At 39.2% G+C, this 21,162-nt stretch overlaps 1 protein-coding gene across 1 annotated transcript in view; it reads left to right on the forward strand.

Annotated features, from left to right (window-relative positions):
* ARSB (arylsulfatase B) overlaps positions 1-21,162 on the forward strand; it is a 167,568-nt gene that overhangs the window by 72,707 nt on the left and 73,699 nt on the right. The window contains exon 5 of the mRNA XM_070571551.1: positions 4,553-4,796. Within this exon, the coding sequence (XP_070427652.1) occupies positions 4,553-4,796 (244 nt within the window). The remainder of the gene's footprint in view (positions 1-4,552; positions 4,797-21,162) is intronic.

A 21,162-nucleotide genomic window follows, 5' to 3' on the forward strand; every position in this document is an offset into this window, starting at 1 on the left:
AAAGGTGTCTCTAAAGAGCAGAATTACAGAGGAGAGATACAGACTGTCTGGGGGAATAAGTAAAAGGCTCACAGTAGATGTGACATTTAACCTGGAACTTAAAATTTAAGTCAGGCAGGAAAGAAGAGGAAGACATTTTAGGCCGAGGAGCCACCATGTACAAAGGCAACGTCAGCATGACAGGACATAACAGGGAGAAGTTAGCTCTGTGTGACTGGAGCCCAGGGCGCTTTTATGGGGAAGGGCAGGAGTTGATGCCCAAAAAGTAGGTTGGGGCCAGATGTGAAGGATTCTGTATGTTTGTTGGGCAGAAGTTTGAACTTTTTCCTGATTGGAAAGCAGTCAGAGGTCTTTAAACACAGATGTGGCCTGGTTGCTTTCGGGCTTTACAAAGATGCCTCTGATGGCAACGTGAAGCAATCGGTGCGTTAGCCCAGGAGACCAGGTGAGGGGCGTGTCAGACTCAAGGCAGTGGGGCTGAAGAAGGGGGAGGGATTGGAACCCATCTGAAAGATAGACTTGGCAGGAGTGAATGTACATTCAATTAGAAATGATTAAATGTCGAGCAAGAGGGAAAGAGAAAAACATCAGGTTGTAAATGGAGTATCTGTGTAGATAGTTTCTTCAAAACATTTTAGTAGAAGATTGCATTTACCTAATCCTTTAAGTGAGTACTAAGACACGTATTAACTCTCCAGTTTGCATTGTAGTAATTTAAAAAATTAATCTAAAAGAACAAACCATCAGCAAGCAGGTCCTTCTTTTGGACAAAGAGGCTTCTGGGGATTTGAAATCATGTTGTCTGCTCATGTGTCACACTTACATTGCTGGCCCTGTGCAGAGGGAAGTCCAGGCCCTGGTGCAGGGCTGCTGGAGCCTTTCTTGCTTTTCTTTCCAGGCTCCCCGAGTCAGAGTGAGGAGAATGTCTTGGGTAAGGCCGGGGCGAAAGATCCACAGGGGCCGTGAGGTGGAGGTGTAGGCTGATGATTGAGGGCAGCCGTCCACAAGCTGCAACAGGACAGTGTTCGGGGAGTAGTCCTAAAAGCTAATGTTGTTGTCATGGTTCCATCTTAATTTCTATCAGCTGGATGTGGATGAGGCTTCATTGTCATATACTTTATGCTTTTGCTCAGATCTTTGGCTAACTGATGTTTTTCCATGACTTTTTGACAGTTATTTTTGTTCAGTAATGAATAATAAAGTGAGCTTTACCATCTGTATATGACAACATTTGTTTTAGTTTGACATTTCTTTTCTAGACAGCAAAGGTTTTATAATTAGGTTTTTTCCTCTGCCAAAAACATTGCTGAAAAACTATTTCCCTGGAAAAAAAAATGTTCCATAGCTTCCTTTACTCATTGGAATCATCTTATTTTGATTTGTAAGTTTTTTTATAAGTTAGGAAATGAAACAAGAAAAATTCCTCTCGAAAATTAATTCTTAACAAGAACAAAAATTAACTTTTACCCAAAAGAAAATTAGGAGGGAAAATGAAAAGAAACATATTTGAAATGGTGGTGGTTCTATTGTCTTTGTGAATTTTATGTCAGACTTAAGTGAGCAATATAAGAAACCCCTTTTCTACCTTGTTTCAAATGAGCTGATTTTGTTCTTGCTGTTACTCTCATCAGTTTTATGTCCAACTCTTTGAAATACCAGCAAGACTGTACTAGAACTGATGGATGGCGCCCTATTTCTCAAAGGCCTAAGTCTGTGATTCTGCCCGTTTGCTGATAAGTCGCAACTGTCAGCCGGGCACCACCTGTGGATATACAAGCCCCCAGCAAGGCTGAATTGCCCTCTTCATGCAGCCAAGTCTGCAGCTGGCTCTGTGACAGGGGAGCCCCGGGGGACAAGTTGCAGGTGTGTCAATTAACAGTGCTTTCTCTCTGGAGTGCTCTCAAAAAAATAGTGGAGGAAGCCACATGGATAACGGATGGTAGAATCGCTTATCATTGCTAATGGCAAAAACATCACATGAGCTAATGGCAAAAACAGCCATGCTCTCTGCATCGGTGCCCTCCCATAATAAGGTGTAGAAACATCTTCCAGCTCCTACAGTAGCAGCAATGGCCAAATTCTCTTTACAGCCCAGAGTATTTTCCTTTCTGAGTCATACCTGAAGGTCTGCTCCTAGAATCAGATTCCAGACCTGGCCACCCTTATCCTCATCATCTCCCACTCTTATTTCTACCACCATCATCATCCAACATTTTTATATTGAGCAGTAACAAATACGTGGAACTGAAGGAGACGTTATATAATATTTCAAGGGAGTGTATCTATTTAAAATGCAGACAGCAGGCATCTTCTACAAGGATTGAGTTAGCATCGTTTATAGCAATCCAGATAACGGAGCAAAATAATATCGCTGTCTCAGCTATTCTTGACCTCATAGATAGAGTGTAAACATTTCTTTCCAGTGTGTTTTTGTATCACATGAATGGCGCCTGCTTTAAGTTTTGATACGTTGGCTATGGGTGGCTGATAGTTGGTGAAGTATGAGGAGCATGGGGGAATTCCCTCTGTCTAAGATGGTGTCCGTTGTTTTCAATATGCAGGTCTGCTTGTGTGAAATAGAATGTGTATTTAATAAACTGGCTTGGGTGATTATTTGGGCCTTGGGTTTTTGTCAAGAAAAGATGTGAAGTTTAAGGAAAGGTTCTTGTCAGTCTGCAACAGCAAATGATGAGATGGATAGTCACCCACCCATGTGCTGAAGAATTGTTACCTTCATCTGATCTAGCTCAAGGCTCTCCTCCCCCCCTTCACAAGGCACAGAGAAGAACCCAGGAACTGGTGTGTTAAGAGCTTGATCAGAAGCCTCTTGGGCAGTAGAGCCTTGAATTTCTTACCTACCAGCAACAGGGGGTCCTCTAAAGGGAATTATCATCACCCTGAAGGAGCTCTCCTTCTGCTGTGTCATAGGACGAGTGTGCACTTTGCTGAGATTGACCGTGCTTATGGTTTTCATAGGAAAGTGAAGCTTTATGTGGCCTAGAGGTATAAAACCCACTCTACACCAAGGACATCAGGAGCATGGCACAGTGGGGGTGGAAGGTACCTGGGGAGTCACACAGACCTTGTTTGAATCCTGGCTTTGCTACTTATTAGCTGTTTGGCCTTTTCAAATCTCATGGGGGGGGGGGGGGGTAAAAAACGGTTATAATACTAGACAATTTGGGTTATTGTGAGTATTAGCTACCATTTATTGAGCATTAGATTGTGCCAGGGAACCAGCCAAACAATTATCATAAATGGGGTCATTTAATTCTCCCATCATACATGAGGTTGGAGTTATTATCTCCACATTAAACATGAGGAAACTGAGGCAGTGTCTTGCCCCAGATCATACAGCTAGTGAGTGGCTGGCATCAGGCTTCAATTCCAGGTCTGTCAGACTCCAGATTATGTGAGAGACAGTGTGAAATTAAAGTGGTGTCCGGTGCATGGGAGTGTGTAACAAATGCTAGTTCTCTTTCTTTCCACATGTATCCTGTGGCTTTGATAGATCTTGATTTCTGTGTTAGGTTTTTATATGTAATGTTCTATAGAGCAGGTCTGCCATACTGCCCTCCTGTGGTTCATTTGGATAACATGGCTTTTAAAAACCTAATTGAAGTATAATGTAAATGCCAATGAGTGTCGTTTAAAAGGTGTCTCTGAAGTCACCTAAATGTATGCATACTTTTGGAGATGATATGATTCTACAACCTCAGTTCACAAGAAATATCACTTTTTTACTTTCTACAGTCCAACTTAATGTCTACCTCTAAGCCCCACCAGCTGGTAAGATACTTAGCTTAAATCACTCTTATAACTTCTCCTTTGGCTTCTCCAGTGTCCTCCATTCCCTCGGTTGTCTTGGAAGTGAAACCTTCTCTTCCCTGGCACACAGCGCGTGATGAAACTCTGTCTTGCTGTCCCTTCAAGAAGGGAGGAATTCTTCTTGCAATTACTTTTTCCACCCAACTGCTCTGTTTACAGAGACGTTTAGCCCACTGGCGAAATCTTCAACTTTCACACTTAAGAAAGAGTTCAAATCACCAGAGAGTAGAATGTTAATTCAGTTACCAGTTTAGATGTTAGAAAATTTTTCCAGGAGGGAAATAAAAAGGTCCGCTGTCCCCAGTTGTCAGGAGCTTTGGGTCACTAAATGATACCCACTCAGAGGTCGCTTTTTGTGTACCAGGAGGGGCTCAGCTCACCTGGATTCACTCCAGTTGCACGCATGCATTTGAAGCCTGGTCATTGATTAGCACAGGGCTCTTTCCCACGCACTTACCTTCAGGGGACCTCCTTGCTTTTCAGTGGCCCTGCCCATGGAGGAGTGAAGGGTTTTGTGTCAGATATGTGCCATGCTGCCCTCTGCTTATGTCTCTGTAGTGGAGGGTAGTGGAGGATGGGAGGGGGGTCGTTGGAAGGGGCTAAGTAGGAGCTTTGTTTTTTAGTTCCTAAGCACCATTTGAAACATGCGTCGAAGTCTTCTGTCCTTCAGTGTAGTATGTAATAGTTAACATTGTGCTCATGCCAAGACCTAATTGTGTTTCAGATAATGGAGGGCAGACTTTGGCGGGCGGCAACAACTGGCCCCTTCGAGGAAGAAAATGGAGCCTTTGGGAGGGAGGCGTTCGAGGCGTGGGCTTCGTGGCGAGCCCCCTGCTGAAACAGAAGGGTGTGAAGAACCGGGAGCTCATCCACATTTCCGACTGGCTGCCCACTCTGGTGAAGCTGGCCGGGGGAAGCACAAATGGCACCAAGCCTCTGGACGGCTTCAACGTGTGGAAAACCATCAGGTACCTGCACATCTGTCTCTCTTTCCTCCAAGGACAGAAGCTCCGAGAACAGCTTGATGCCATTGAGTGAGAATGATAGCTTTTGTACGGAAGTGATAGTTCAGCTTACAAATAAATGATTTTTTTGAAAAGAAATGCCTTTAGAAATTCTGTAATCTGATATATATGTTAGCTTCTGGATTTGAGATTGCAGGCCTGTGTTTACTTGAAGAGCAAGATTGTCCTCAGCCACTCGCCTTCTCCAGGAGGTCTTTAAAGTGGAGAAGCTGGGCTAAGAAGGATAGGGTGTTGTTTGCTTCCTGCAGGGGGTCAGGGGACCTGCCCTGTTGCCTGCTAGGAGAATGGAGCACCAAGCAGGGGCAGAGAGCTGGATGTGAGCCAGGGAGCAGCTGTGCATACGTGTCTAATGAGCACCTGCTGTGCACCCAGCCCTGTTCTCGTGTGGAGGAATTAGGAAGGAACAAGACAGGCAAGATCCTGGATCTCATGGAGCTTCTATGCTAGTGTGTGTGGTGGGGCAACAAACACAAATAAGCAGATGACTTCCAGGAGTGATGAACGCTATGAAGGCGATGAAACAGTGTGTTGTGATAGAGACAGCTGGTAGACACGAAGGAGGTGTGACCTGGGGAGCAGAACCCAGACTCAGCTTTGGAAAAGGTCGCAGTTCCTTCTTGTCCCGCCACCACGGTGTAGAACAGTGGCCCCCAACGTGGGACACACACACCTGCGAGGGTACAGGAAGGAAACTTTAAAACCTGTGTTTGTATTTAATTTGATCTCATCCTCTTTTAAGTAAATGTTTTGTAAGGTCCTTTAGGACCTTATAAAATTAGTAAATTACTATATATATCCAATTTATAAATAAATACAAGTGTACATATATTGGAGGTGTTGTTTTTACTGACAGAATGACAATTGTCTAGTGTAACAGTTTTCAATCCCTGCTGGGTATTAAAGCAAGGGGTAGTGGCTCATTGACTGGCGGCCACGAGGACATGACCTCCTCGTGCTCTCCCTTCTTCATCCCACTCCTGATGCCCTACCTCAAAGGAGTATAGTGTCTGTTCTGAGGAAATAGACAATGGAGTATTTAGGAGTAGAAGGCCATGATATGTGTAAATACCCTCAAATGGTTCAGAAAAAAGAGAGAAGACAATGGAGGCAAATATTAATAATAATCTGAGTAAAGGGCATAGGTGTTCTTTTACTGTTTCTCATTTTTGCAACTTTCTGTAAATTTGAAATTATTTCCAATTAAAAAGTTTTATAAAATGGGAAAGCCTGGCAACACAGGGCCCACATTTCCACAAAGCCAACGACAGCGGAAGTCACGTAGTTGCTGTCTTCCTTAGATGAAGTACTCACCCTTCAAACCACCAGTCTCCATTGCTCCCAACTCCCAACCAGGCCCCCGTCACACATCTATGCACATTCTACTGTATGTGTGTATCTTGATATACTTAACCATTGCCTTAACTTAGGCTGATTTTCATTTTTTATTAATAACACTGTAATGAATAATTTCTTCGTGAAACCTCTGTCTACATTTTGGATTTTTCCCTTAGATATAAATGATTTGAAATTAAATTATTGAGCTAGAGAAGGACCGTTTTACTTTTTATTTATTTTTCTTGTGGTTTTCTATTTAGAAAGCTTTTTCTCAGCCTGAAATGTGCTAAATGTTTATCTATATTTTCTTCCAACTGTTGTGGTTTGATTTTCTTCCTTATAATTCTTAAATAATTGTGAGATGATGTGTGTGTTATGTGAGGTCAATATCTAAAGAGGAGTGTTTTTTCCCCAGGTTTTTGAATCATAGACCTCTTTGAGACTCTGAAATCTGTGAAATTCCCTAAAATAAAGTATTTTTTTTTTACAGAGAAAAAGTACCTAAACACACGCAGAAAAATTTAAATAGAATTTTTTATGATATTAAACATTGATTACACATTCTTTTCTATGTGATTAGAAATAGAAAAGTATGAAAAACATTCTTTACAAATCTATGCCTTTCTCACTAATTTTTAATGCAAAAATTAACACCCACTTCACGATAAAAAATAAATAAAACAAAAATTTCCAAGCAAAGCAAAATTTGAACTTCAATTCAGCTTGTCACCAGCTGTCAGCGTGAAGGCTGTTGAGATTTGACTCGAAGGAGGAGAAAGTTTTGAGTGGTTTTAATTTGACAGCATATGTGTCATGCTTGACATCCAGTCACTTTTGATTTTTGTTTTGTTTTATTTTGGGGGCAAAAGCATTGCAAACCCTGGCTTGTAAAGGCACTCAATAGCAAATGGAATAAAATTCTATAGCGCACTTTGCCAAGTGAGGGTAGGCTTGAGTTGAGAAACAGTTGAATTCGTTTTGAATAATTTCCTCTGCCCCCAGTTCGCTGAGGTTATTATCTTTGGCAAAGTCCAAGTCATTGATGTTCGTCCGTATCACCAAATTTTGGATTATAAATCTGTATTTCAATCTTCAGATTATCTTGATCAGAAGTAACCTTTAAGAGTTTGGCACATGTCTCCTGCCTGCAGAAAAATTGGAAAAAGTTTGGTCACCCTTAACTCCAGATTGCAGGAGGTCTTTCTTTGGTGTTAGGAGAGCACTGAACTCCTAATGACCAATCCCTTACAGAACAGGAGCTCCCCATTGTGGAACGGCATACATAATGTTGATGGCAGGGCTCTAACCAATAGATGAGGCCAAAAATATTGTCCAAGTATGCGAAACCATTTGAGAGTAGACTTTCCTTTTCTATTTAAAAAAAAGTAAAATTTCTAACCAAAGTTTAATCAAGCGTTTCAAGACTTTCCTGTGGAAATCCAGCAAATTTCTGTTTAGTAAAGAAAGAACTATTCTTCTTGATAAAAGATCCTGAAAAAATGATCCAGACCCCTGAGCCTGATAAAGTGGATGCTCCTTGCAGCATGAGACAAGCCTTCATTCAGTAGCAGTGGCAGAACATTTGGCACCCGTGCCTGCTGATAGAGAAAGCCACCAGTCACTTTTCCAAAAGTGGAAAACTGGAGTTTCTTTTCCAAAGCAGCAAAAACAAATGGACAGCCAAATGTCAGAGACACTTATTCTGTGCCCAGAGTTCTGAAACGTTTTTTCCAGTCAGATATTTACTTGGAAATACCATTTTCAAGATGGTAGTTTTTGAAAGTCTTACAGGGGTCTCATGAAATAGGAATGGCAGTAATGGATGAAAACCAGAGTTGGCGTGCCGAGAGCGTCAGAGGTTCACTAGCTGTTTCCTAGTTATCGATTCTTCCTAGACCTGCTTCAAAATAGCAATTTTGGAGTGGGTGACGTTATTTTCAATAGAAAACTGCCTCAGTTTTTCTTCTGTTCCCAGCCACAGACCGTGTTTGTCATTTCTAGGGTACGTGGCTTCTCCAAGCTCTTTCCCATTCTGAATGTTTTTTCTGCTTTTCAACTTGATAAGCAGCCTATACCTTGCTTCAAGACGTTTCCAATGATTCATACTTTATAATGGTTCTTTTTTTAAAAATTAAACTTAATATAAACAAGAGCGGACCTCCTAATCACAATGGTAGGAATGTTTTTCTTTCTCATCAATGGGAAACCCTTGTAGATGTTATAACATGACAGTGGTGACAATGACATATTATCTGATGATGTAAAATACCTTAAAGACTTAATATGGGTTTATAAAGACTTCTTCCCCCCTACGGATTTAGTTTCAAGAAGAAAGCTGAAGGAAAACTAAGTCACTTTTCACCCCACTTTCACAGATCCCATGAAACCTAATGAAGCGTGACAGTCAATGAGCCAAAGGTTAAGAACCACTGAGCTAAAATGGTGCTTTAATTCAAGTGTTAGCAAAACAACCCGGACTAATTATTGAATAATTATTATTGAGTAGCATTTTTATTATTATTGAATAAAATTTCCTTTTTAGTGAAAACTTTGTGCTACCCTTTAATTATGTTTTAGGTTCTTATTAGTCCTCTGATCTGTCTTGGTGCCCGCTGTTTTAGTCCACTGACTTAGCTGTTGTCATGTTAGCACCTCACTGTTGTAATCCTTGTCTTTTTAGAGTCTATTTAAATACCTGGTAGAAATAGTCATTCACATTTCCATTATATTTCCTTTACAAAATTTTCTTAGCAGGCCTCACTTTTTTATTTTTTCTGTTGAAGTCTGCAATTATTTTGTTATATTCAAAGAAAAGCTTCTTATAAATTAGATTGAATGAGATTAAAACTGAACATAATTTGAGAAGAATGGACCTATTCAGTCTTCTAACATGGACATTTAAAGTTGCCCTCAGCTAGCTGATACTTTTTTCATTTTTTTAAAAAATAATTTTTTCTCTGTACTTCATTTTAGATAGATTCTGTTGCTATGCCTTCAAGTGTATTGATTTTTTTCTTAGTGTCTAATCCAGTATATTCCATCCAGTATATTTTTCATCTCATGCTTTGTAGGTTTTCACTTCTAGAAGCTCAAGTTGGGTCTTTTTTATATTGTCTATGTCTCTACTCAACTTCCTGAATATACCGAGTACGCTTAGAATAAGTGTTTTAAAGTCTTCGGCTAATTCCAACAGCTATGTCACTTCTGGTTGGTTGTGACTGAATGATTATTGTCCTCATTATGGGGCATGTTTCCATGACTTTTGATCTTTGATTTGGTGGCAGATGTTGTGCATTTTACCTTGTTGGGTGCTAGGTATTTATGTGTTGTTATAAATCTTGCTTCGTTCTGAGATGCAGTTACTTGGAGACAGTTTGAGTCTTCTGGGCTTGCTTTGATGATTCATTAGGCAGGTCCAGAGCAGCACTCAGTGTTTGCCAACTGTTCCCCACTACTGAGTCAAAACCCTCTCTGGTCACCTACCCAGCGCCCTCTGAGTTATGAGTTTTTCCATTCTGGCCATGGGAACTGGTGCTCTTCCCAACCCTGTGTGAATGCTGGGCACTGTTCCTTTTCATCCTTTTGGATGGTTCTTTCCCAGTTTTGGGTAGTTCCCTTAAATACATCTGATCATTACTCAGCTAAATTGTCTGAGGGGGCCCTCTGCAAATCTCTTTGTATGCAGCCTTTTCTTCTCTGGTCCTCTGTCCTATGAACTTCAGCTCCCTTCATCTTCCTGCAGCCTCAGCTCTGTCTCCTCAACTCAGGGAGTCCACTGGGCTGTGCCTCAGTTCCCCTTCCCTGCACCATGGCTTAGAAACTCTCTCAAGACAGTCAGCTAGGGCAACGCCAAGACTCATCCGCCTTGTTTCCTATTGCTCAGAGATCACTCTTCTTTGCCTATATTCCATCTTTTGAAAACTGTTTCATATACTCTGTCTGTTTTTCTTTGGGTTTTTTTAAGGGTAAGTCCAGTCTGCCTGTTACTCTATCTTGGCTGGAAGCAAAAGTACCCAAAGAAAATGTCATTGTGGGGGCCGGCCTGGTGGTGTAGCAGTTAAAGTTCACACGCTCCCCTTAGGTGGCCTGGGGTTCACCAGTTCAGATCCTCGGCATGGACCTACACACTGCTCATCAAGCCATGCTGTGGCAGCATGTAGGAGAACTTACAACTAGGATATACAGATACGTACTGGGGCATTGAGGAGAAAAGAAAAAAAGAGAAAGATTGGCAACAGATGTTAGCTCAGGGCCAATCTTCCTCACCAAAAATTAAAAGAAAGAAAGAAAATGTCATTGTGTCTTTATTTCCTGATAATATTTTCCTGCTTATTTTCTGCTTTCAAATGTTTGTTAATTCAATCTGGGATCGTAGACCCAGCTTTCTGAACTATAATATTATAAATCTTCTTTTCAAAAAGAGTTTTTTCTTCTGCGTTCAATCTGTAATCACATATAGAGAAATTATTCATATTAATCTGTATGTTTAATTACCTTTAATGTTACCAACACTCCTTTTATTACCTAACTTTCCCATTCTTCAGTTCCTAATTTTAATTACTCTTTTGATTGGATGGTTAATATTTTAAAGTAATTTTTAGTAGAGGTACATAAATGATGAGTTTTTAAAATCTTTTCATATGAAAATATCTTTCCGATACCTTCAAACATAAACAATAATTTGACAAAGAATTCTTGCCAGTCTTTTCTCCTCAAGATTCTGTAGACATTGCTTTATTTACTTCTGGTAAGTACCACCACAGCAAAGTGTACCAGGTTTACCTGCAAACAAAAAGAAACCTGAGACTGCCATCTTGGTGTCTGATATGGTAGAATTTGTGTCAAAATTATTGCTAAGTGTAATGTTGAGAATGGGGCAAATGGTGACTTCTTCTTTGAGCCATGTATTTAGAAGTGTTTTGTTTAATTTCCAAATATTTCAGGTTTTCTCTAGTTGTATTATCGATCCCTAGTTTAATTCTTTTGTGGTCAGAGGACGTACTTTTTATTATTTCCATCCTTTTAAATTTGAGATTTGGCTGCGCATATGGTCTTTCTTGGTGTCTATGCCACGTGGACTTGGAAAGAATGTGTATTTTGTAGTTGTTAGGTTTTTCTTTGTGATCCAGTCAGAAAATATTTCATTTTAGTAAAGTTAATATATATTGCTATGACTGGCATTTTCATTCTTAGCTTTGTTGTGTTGTTTTATGCTGTATTTGCTTTTATCTTTGACCTTTTATTTGTTCTTTTAATATTTAGAATGATTTCTATTTTATTCGAGTGTTCACCATTATACTAGTATCTCTATGTAATGCTCTTAGCCCCTCTTTTTCTTAGATTCTGCTATTTGGTTTGTAAGCTTTAAATGGCATCTTTGACTCTCACTTACTATATATAAGGAAATCAACTAGCTTATTCAACTTTACTCTCTCTTGCCTTTCTCTTCCAATTTTTTTAGTTGTGTTATTTCTATTTTGTCAGAGCATATAACATATATAATACTGCTCTTCTATTCTTCTCCACAATTTTGTTTTAGTCTTAGATCTACAATAACATGTTCCATGCTAACCACTTGTCCATTTCTAAAGTGTTCCCAATTATCTCTTAGTTGGAGGAATTCATTCTTTAATAGATTTCTCAGGATTCTTTGAATTCTTGCATGCCTATTAAAACATTTTCTACAACCTTGATAACTGAAAAACCGTTCAACTGATATAAAATTCTTATACTTTCTTTCCTTGAGTTCCTTGAAAATGTTATCCCACTCTCTATTTGTTTTTTATGTTCCTGTTGATAAGTTTAATGTCAACCTGATTTGATTTCCTTTGCAAGTGACTTGGTCCTTTTGCCTGGAGGCCCAGAAGATTTTTATCATCACTATTATTATTATTTAAAGTCTAAGACTTTTGCTAGATATGTCTCAGAGGTGACCAGGCTGGGGTGGTTTTCTCAGATACACAGTGGGTTCTTTCAATCTGTACATTCAGGTCTTTTATTTTAGAGGTTTTTGAATTATAGTTTTAAATATTATGTTCCATTGTTTTATGTTTCTTCTTCAGGGACTCCAATTACAGATATCATTGAATCTTATTTACTTATCTTCTGTTTCTATCAATTTCTCTCTGATCCTTTTTCTCTATTTTTTCCTTATTTTGAATTAATTATCTTTTCTCATTTTACTTGTGTTCTTTATATGCTTTCATAGACTTTTATTTTTGTATAGCATCCCTTCATTTCTGAGATTTTGTCTTTTAGTTTCTTCTCTTAGTTCTGAGTTTTTAAGTTTTTGATTTGTGGTATTTTTTGTATTGGCAGTTGCTGATTTAATTATATTTAATTCATGTTGAAATATTGTGTAAGAGTTTTCTTCTGCTTTGTGGCTTTTTTTTTTCCATAGTAGGGGAATGTTTTCATTTGCCAAAAGTTTTGAATTCTCATTCGCTATTTTTTTAACTCCCACGGTAACTTCGTTTGGATGCTGGTTTTTGTCGTTGTTGATGTTCATGTTTACATGTGTTAGCTCTTCCTGGGCCCTCAAGAGCGACGATCTGTGGGGCTGGGATTTGGGTAGTTTAACTTATCTTAGTTCACAAGCACCTTCTTCCATTGTACAGCGAAGAGCAGTTTCTTCCATCAGCGTTTCCCCTGTCTTTCTGATCTGCCTGCTTACGACTCTGATACTGTGTCGTTTCAGTAGGACCCTGATCTCTTGCCTCTTCCTCCTTTTCCTTTACCATCCACCTCCCAAAAGACACCTGTTCTTTATCTGCTTCTCCCAGAATTGGTGCCTGTCCAGGAGCCAGTGCTCTGATCCACCAGGCATCAGGCCTGTATTAACCCTGCGTTCAAAGGCTGCCAAGTGAGTGTAGATATGTTTTTAAGTTGCAGCAACATGTTGAAGGAATGGTGTGTTATTTTTTGGTTCCCTACTTTACTCTTTTTGACACAAGAGCTCCTACCTTATGTACACAGAGTATAGTGCTCTGCGGGTCGTTTCTGACATTTTTGTTAGGTGGCTTCTAGGATGCTACACGTCACACCTAGTTTCTTCTGTTTGCTCCCATGTGGTCTGCTGTTTGCTGCCTGGGTGCACACAGAGAGCCCTGCTGCCTGGGGTGAGGGCACAAAGGCGCGATGGGCTAGCTCTGAAGACGGCTAACGGGAGATCGTTGCCCACTTTTTGTTTGGTGCAGCCCCTGAGTCCTCTAGCCAGAGGTGAACAAAGTGAATCCATCTTTTCCTGTTTTCTTTGGGATCAGGTTTTGATTCTTGTGGTGGAATCCAGGAATATGTTGTTAATCTCCTCAGCACTGGCGTTGGTGAGAAGCCCTTCAGGACTTTGGCATCTGGTCTCGTCTTGAGTTTCCGACACTGTTGCCAGTTTTCATCTTTTTGTGATTCTTCATGGGCATTTTAATGGAAATTGAAAAGGAAATAAGAAAGGCATATTAAGCCCTGCTGGTTTGCCCAGATACCAACCCAGAAGTCCTACCAATTATTTTACGGTAATGAACAGGAAAAGATTATATTAAGGGTATGATTCAGTTACTTTTTATAATATTGCTGATTTCTTAAGTTGCCTACTTTAAAAATTTAATAAGATTCCTTAATAAAAATGTACATGAAAAAATTCTCTCATATATTTCTATATCAAGTGAATTTAAGTTACATATTTCCTCTCCAGATTTAGTCAAAATCTTATAGGTTCCATGCCTAAACTCTTTATTCATGGTAATGTTTGCATGTTCAAATGGCTTTTTGGGGAGCATGGGATTTATGCAAACTCAGTATTACCCACACCCACATAAAAAAATAAGTCCGGTAAGGAATTTCACTAGTATAATGGTTAAAAATGTAAACTCTGTGGTCAAATCCTGTCCCTTCCATTTATTGTTTGTGTGATCTTGGCAAGTTACTTAACATCTCAAAGTATCAGTTTCCTCATGTGTGAAATGTAACATTAGTGGTACCAACCTCAGAAGCACTTGTGTGGGGGTTTAGGGAAGGAATATGTTGAAAGATTTAGCACAGTGCCTGGCACATAGTAACAACTCAGTAGCTTGAAGTGAGGACAATAACAAAGATGACGAAGCTTACAAAAAGGTTTAACAGGATGGACGTTACTCTGTGGGTGTTCCTTGAATTTTTTAATCAGTAACTATTTTTTTTTCAAAATTTCATCTCAGAAAATAATGCCATGGCTATTTCTATTTCTAAAGATTGGATACTGCCCTCCAGGGTGTGTCTTTTTAATAATAGATGGTCAGCAGCTCATGGTAAAAGGAGTATGGAATGTAATAGCATTTCATTTATTTATGGGAAATGTTTTACTGCCCCACCCTTCAACTAGTTGGAAAATGAAAGTCAAAAACTGGAAACTCTATTTATACATGGACAGTGTTGTGATCTCAGTGTCTGAAACTGTAGACTCTTAGAAAATATTTACAACATGTTGGAAACTGGTCACTGATCAGGGTCTCCTTGCCCTGTATGTTTGTTTGTTTGTTTTTAACTAATCTAGAAAATATGAAATTTGGGGTAAATTAAAATTGAATACTGAAATGTGATCAGACCCAATGAACTGTATACCATTTTATATCCGTCTTTAAGAGGATGGAGAAGAACAATTAACTCTTTTGTTAATAGAGGCATTTGAAGTCAATAGAGGTATTAATGGAGCCTTAGAAATAAGCTAAATGAGTGAAAATATAATATATTCAAGGAGATTCTGAGGCCATGTCTACATTTCACTAAGGAGACAATTGCATAGTGGTTAGGAGTGGGGACTTCGGAGTGAGTCTGCCCAAGTTCCAAATCCAGTTCTGTTACCTGCTCAACCATATGATCTTATGTGTCACTTAACCTTGTATGTCTGTGTCGAGGTTGAATCTACATCATAGTGTCCAGGGATAAATGAGATAACATATGTAAAGCGTTTAAAGGTTATGTGGTGTGTAATAAGTGCTCTGTAATTGGTAGCCACTATTTTACCCAGCCTGGCCAAAATAAGCCAGCCCCCAAAATAACTCCAGTGTGATTGTCATAGGCATGCGTGACACATGCCCTTTTCACTGGTTTAGAGGTAAGTCTCTGTCATTAAGTGGTCAACGTGAACAACATTGTTCAGTTCTTGTTCTTTACATAGTTCTTTGTCTACTTACTGCCATGGCCATTAATGTATGCTGGGGAAGGCAATGAGCATTGTGCAGGCAGGATTCTTGAACCGTCCCATTGGTGCCGACCTTAAAGAAGCTAACTAGAGAGCTCGCTTTGTTCCTGTCTGCCTGGAGCCCAACCATTTGCCATAATAAAGACACCCATTACCTTGGTTCACCTAAAACCAGCGCACTTCATGAAGTTATGTGATTACTGAAAAATCATTTCCCATGAACGTCATCAGTCATTATTCAGAGATTTTCATTCCACAAATGGAATCAACAGTCTAGTGAAGATAGTGTTGCTTATACAGCTAAACCATACCATCTGCCTAAACCAAAAAATAAGGAAAACTTGTAGATAACAGATTGCAACATATTGTTTTTATATGCGATTCATAATGAGTAGACTGTGTGGCGTAGCGATATTTGACACTGATACTTTTCTAAAAACAAACTCTCACATGGGAGAGAATATCACAACATATCTTAGAGATTAAAGTTACAGGCACCCCAGGGTCTTTCATAAGGGGGATTCCTGCCAGCAAGAAGAATGGATGGAAATATTAATGTTCCGTTGATTTCTATATTGTTCTTTTGTTTGTGTCTCAGGTTATAGTCTCGTATCTGTGGTGATATTCTTCCTCTCTCTGCAGAGGCAGGATCCACATTTTGCAATGAAAGGTGGTGTTGTTTTTGAGCATCCAGCTTATTCAGCGCTTAACATATCTCAGGCACCTTGCAAGTGCTTTACATGTGTTGCCTCATTTAATTCTTATAACAACCCTCTTATTTGATGCTTTTATCCACATTCTGCTAGTGAGAAAAACAAGGCTTAAGTTTATAGAGCCAGTGATTTGTGGAGTTGAGAAGCAAACCCTGAAAGTCTATGCTCTTGAAGACCATGCTGTGCTGCATGGGAGTGGGGCCCTCAGAAGTGTTTGGAAGTAAGACCATAAACTAGGGAAGCAATTGACACTGTCCCCTTTCTAGTGCTTTGGCTGCATGGAAATGAAACTTTGGAACAGTATAATATACAAAAGAATCATGAAATACTACAATATTTGTGATATTACTTACATACAGATCCATAGAGAAGATAGAAGCTAACACATGTGGCAATATAGCAATAATCAATCTTGTAACCATTTTATGAGTTTGATGAGGCCGTGATTTATTCTACAAGATAGTGGTATCACACAGTTGATATTGCTGAAAACTGTGTCACGAACGTACAAAACACACTTTTTTTCCTCCAGCCCACTTTGGTACACATATTTTTGAGGAAGAAATTGTATCATATGCCAAAAATTTGTGTTCGAGATAGTTATATCCCTATACAGGGACAATTAAAGGGACTGATTGTAGGAAGTTATCAATAGATTTCTTAAGGTACTTTCTGAGCAACTGGGACTTCCTTTTTTTTTTTTTTTTTTTTGTTCTGCCATTTTTTTTTTTTTTATTAATCTTATGATAGATTACAACCTTGTGAGATTTCAGTTGTACATTTTTGTTAGTCATGTTGTGGCTACACCACTTCCCCCTTTGTGCCCTCCCCTCACCCCCCCTTTTCCCTGGTAACCACCGATCTGATCTCCTTATCAATATACTAACTTCCACCTATGAGTGGAGTCATATAGAGTTCGTCTTTCTCTGACTGGCTTATTTCGCTTAACATAATACCCTCGAGGTCCATCCACGTTGCTGCGAATGGGCCAATTTTGTCTTTTTTTATGGCTGAGTAGTATTCCATTGTGTATATATACCATATCTTCTTTATCCAATCATCATTTCTGGGCATGTAGGTTGGTTCCACGTCTTGGCTATTGTAAATAATGCTGTGATGAACATAGGGGTGCAAGGGACTCTTGGGATTTCTGATTTCAGGTTCTTAGGATAGATACCCAGTAATGGGATGGCTGGGTCATAAGGTATTTCTATTTTTAACTTTTTGAGAAATCTCCGTACTGTTTTCCATAGTGGCTGTACCAGTTTGCATTCCCACCAACAGTGTATGAGGGTTCCTTTTGCTCCACAACCTCTCCAACATTTGTCGCTCTTGGTTTTGGATGTTTTTGCCAATCTAACGTGTGTAAGGTGATATCTTAGTGTAGTTTTGATTTGCATTTCCCTGATGATTAGCGATGATGAACATCTTTTCATGTGTCTATTGGCCATATTCATATCTTCTTTTGAGAAATGTCTGTTCATGTCCTCTGCCCATTTTTTGATCGGGTTGTTTGTTTTTTTGTTGTTAAGCAGTGTGAGTTCTTTGTATATTATGGAGATTAACCCTTTGTCGGATAAGTGGCTTGTAAATATTTTTTCCCAATTTGTGAGCTGTTTTTTTGTTTCAATCCTGCTTTCCCTTGCCTTGAAGAAGCTCTTTAGTCTGATGAAGTCCCATTTGTTTATTCTTTCTATTGTTTCCCTCAACTGAGGAGTTATAGTGTCCGAAAAGATTCTTTTGAAACTGATGTCAAAGAGTGTACTGCCTATATTCTCTTCCAAAAGACTTATTGTCTCAGGCCTAATCTTTAGGTCTTTGATCCATTTTGAGTTTATTTTGGTGTGTGGTGAAAAAGAATGGTCAATTTTCAATCTTTTGCATGTGGCTGTCCAGTTTTCCCAGCACCATTTGTTGAAGAGACTTTCTTTTCTCCATTGTAGGCCCTCTGCTCCTTTGTCGAAGATTAGCTGTCCATAGATGTGTGGTTTTATCTCTGGGCTTTCAATTCTGTTCCATTGATCTGTGGACCTGTTTTTGTACCAGTACCATGCTGTTTTGATCACTGCAGCTTTGTAGTATGTTTTGAAATCGGGGATTGTGATTCCGCCGGCTTTGTTTTTCTTGCTCAGGATTGCTTTAGCAATTCGCGGTCTTTTGTTGCCCCATATGAATTTTAGGATTGTTTGTTCAATTTCTGTGAAGAATGTTCTTGGGATTCTGATTGGGATAGCATTGAATCTGTATATTGCTTTAGGTAGTATGGACATTTTAACTATGTTTATTCTTCCAATCCATGTGCATGGAATGTCTTTCCATCTCTTTATGTCATCGTCAATTTCTTTCAAGAAAGTCTTGTAGTTTTCATTGTATAGGTCCTTCACTTCCTTGGTTAAGTTTATCCCAAGGTATTTTATTCTTTTCGTTGCGATTGTGAATGGGATTGAATTCTTGAGTTCTTTTTCTGTTAGTTCATTGTTAGTGTATAGAAATGCTACTGATTTATGCACATTAATTTTATACCCTGCTACTTTGCTGTAGTTGTTGATTATTTCTAATAGTTTTTCTATGGATTCTTTGGGGTTTTCTATATATAAGATCATGTCGTCTGCAAACAGCGAGAGTTTTACTTCTTCGTTACCTATTTGGATTCCTTTTATTTCTTTTTCCTGCCGAATTGCTCTGGCCAGCACCTCCAGTACTATGTTGAATAGGAGTGGTGAAAGTGGGCACCCTTGTCTTGTTCCTGTTCTCAGAGGGATGGCTTTCAGTTTTTGTCCATTGAGTATGATGTTGGCTGTGGGTCTGTCATATATGGCCTTTATTATGTTGAGGTACTTTCCTTCTATACCCATTTTATTGAGGGTTTTTATCATAAATGGGTGTTGGATCTTGTCGAATGCTTTCTCTGCATCTATTGAGATGATCATGTGGTTTTTGTTTTTCATTTTGTTGATGTAGTGTATCACGTTGATTGACTTGCAGATGTTGAACCATCCCTGTGCTGGGACTTCCTTTTACGGGGAAGCCTTTGTTATTACATATGGGCTTGTTACATAAGTGCCCTAAAGCTAGACACCCATCTTTTGCTCTACAAGAAAAAAAATCAAGAATTTTGAACTTATAATCAAATGTGGTGAACATTGTGCAGTAAGGATCCTTGAACAAACCCATAGGTGCCTACTTTAAGAAGCATACACAAAAATTCACTTAAAATGGACCATAGACCTAAATGTAAGAGCTAAAACTATAACAGTCTTAGAAGAAAACATAGGAGTAAATCTTTGTGACCTTGGGTTAGGCAGCGATTTCTTAGCTAAAATACCAAAAGCCGTGAAAGAAAAAATAGGTAAGTTGAACTACATCAAAATTTTAAACTTTTGTTCTGCAGATGATACCATCAAGAAAGCAAAAACACAACCCACAGAATTGGAGAAAATGTTAACAATGTATTTGATAAGGCATTTGCATCCAACATATATAAAGAACTCTTGCAACTCAATCATAAAATGACAAATAACCCAATTTAAAAAATGAGCAAAGGATCTGAATAGACATTTCTCCAAAGAAAATATACAAATGATCAATATGCACGTGAAAAGATGCTCAACATCATTAGTCATTTGGAAAATGTAAATCAAAACCCCAGGTGCTGGCCCCGTGGCCGAGTGGTTAAGTTCGCGCGCTCTGCTGCAGGCGGCCCAGTGTTTTGTTGGTTCGAATCCTGGGTGCGGACGTGGCACTGCTCATCAAGCCATGCTGAGGCAGCGTCCCACATGCCACAACTAGAAGGACCCACAACGAAGAATATACAACTATGTACTGGGGGGCTTTGGGGAGAAAAAGGAAAAAAAAATCAAAACCCCAGTGAGGGGGCCGGCCCGGTGGTGCAGTGATTAAGTTCGAGTGTTCGGCTTTGGCATCCTGGGGTTTGCAGGTTTGGATCCTGGGTACAAATGTACACAGTGCTCATCAAGCCATGCTGTGTGGTGTCCCACATACAAAATAGAGAAAGATTGACACAGATGTTAGCTCAGAGATGTTCTTCCTCAAGCAAAGATAGGAGGATTAGCAATGGATGTTAGCTCAGGGCCAATATTCCTCACAAAAAAGGAAACCCGAAAAACCGCAATGAGATACCACTTCATATCAACTAGGATGGCTATAACAAAAAAGACAGACATTAATAAGTGATAATGAGGATGTGGAGAAATTGGAATGCTCATACATTGCTGGTGAGTTTGTAAAATGGTGCAGCTGCTTTGGAAAACAATTTAGCAGGTCCTTAAAAGGTGAAATATAGAGTTACCATATGACCTAGCAAGTCCACGCCTACGTGTGTACCCAAGAGAAATGAAAACAAATGTCTGCACAAAAACTTGTACGTGAAATTCATAAAAGCGTTATTTATAATAGCCGAAAAATGGAAACAACTCAAATGTCTGTCAACTGATGACTGGATAAAGAAAATGTGGTATATCCTACAATTAAATATTATTCGGCCACACGAAGATACATGCTACAACATAGATGAATCTTGAAAACATTATGCTAAGTGAAAGAAGATAGTAACAAAGGCTTCATAGTGTATGATTCTATTTATATGAAGTGTCCAGAATAGGCAAATCTATAGAGACAGAATAGTGACGGCCTAGGGCTGGGAGAGGGGGTAGAGAATCAGCAGTAACTGCTAATGGGTACAGGATTTCTTTTAGTGGGGGACAAAATATTTTAAAATTAGACTGTGTTGTGCAACTCTGAATATACTAAGTATACTAGTACTATACTAGTGAATATACCAAAAAATTTAACTGTACACTTTAAATGGGTGAATTGTATGGTTTGTAAATTATATTTCAATAAAACTAATTTTTAAAAAATCAGCTTGCATACTTTTATAAATCTTTATGTCCAGGCTGAACTCCAGATCAACAAGATCACTCTCTTGTGGTGAAACCCAAGCATCATTATTTTTTAAGTTTCCCCGAGTGATTGCATTGAGTAGCCAAGGCTGAGAATCATTGCTCTAGAATCATCTCTAATCTAAGTGAGATTCTAATTTAGGAAACTCCAAAAGAGTTCAGATCCC

Source organism: Equus przewalskii, chromosome 13 (genome assembly GCF_037783145.1).
Source record: "Equus przewalskii isolate Varuska chromosome 13, EquPr2, whole genome shotgun sequence".
NCBI lineage: Eukaryota > Metazoa > Chordata > Mammalia > Perissodactyla > Equidae > Equus > Equus przewalskii.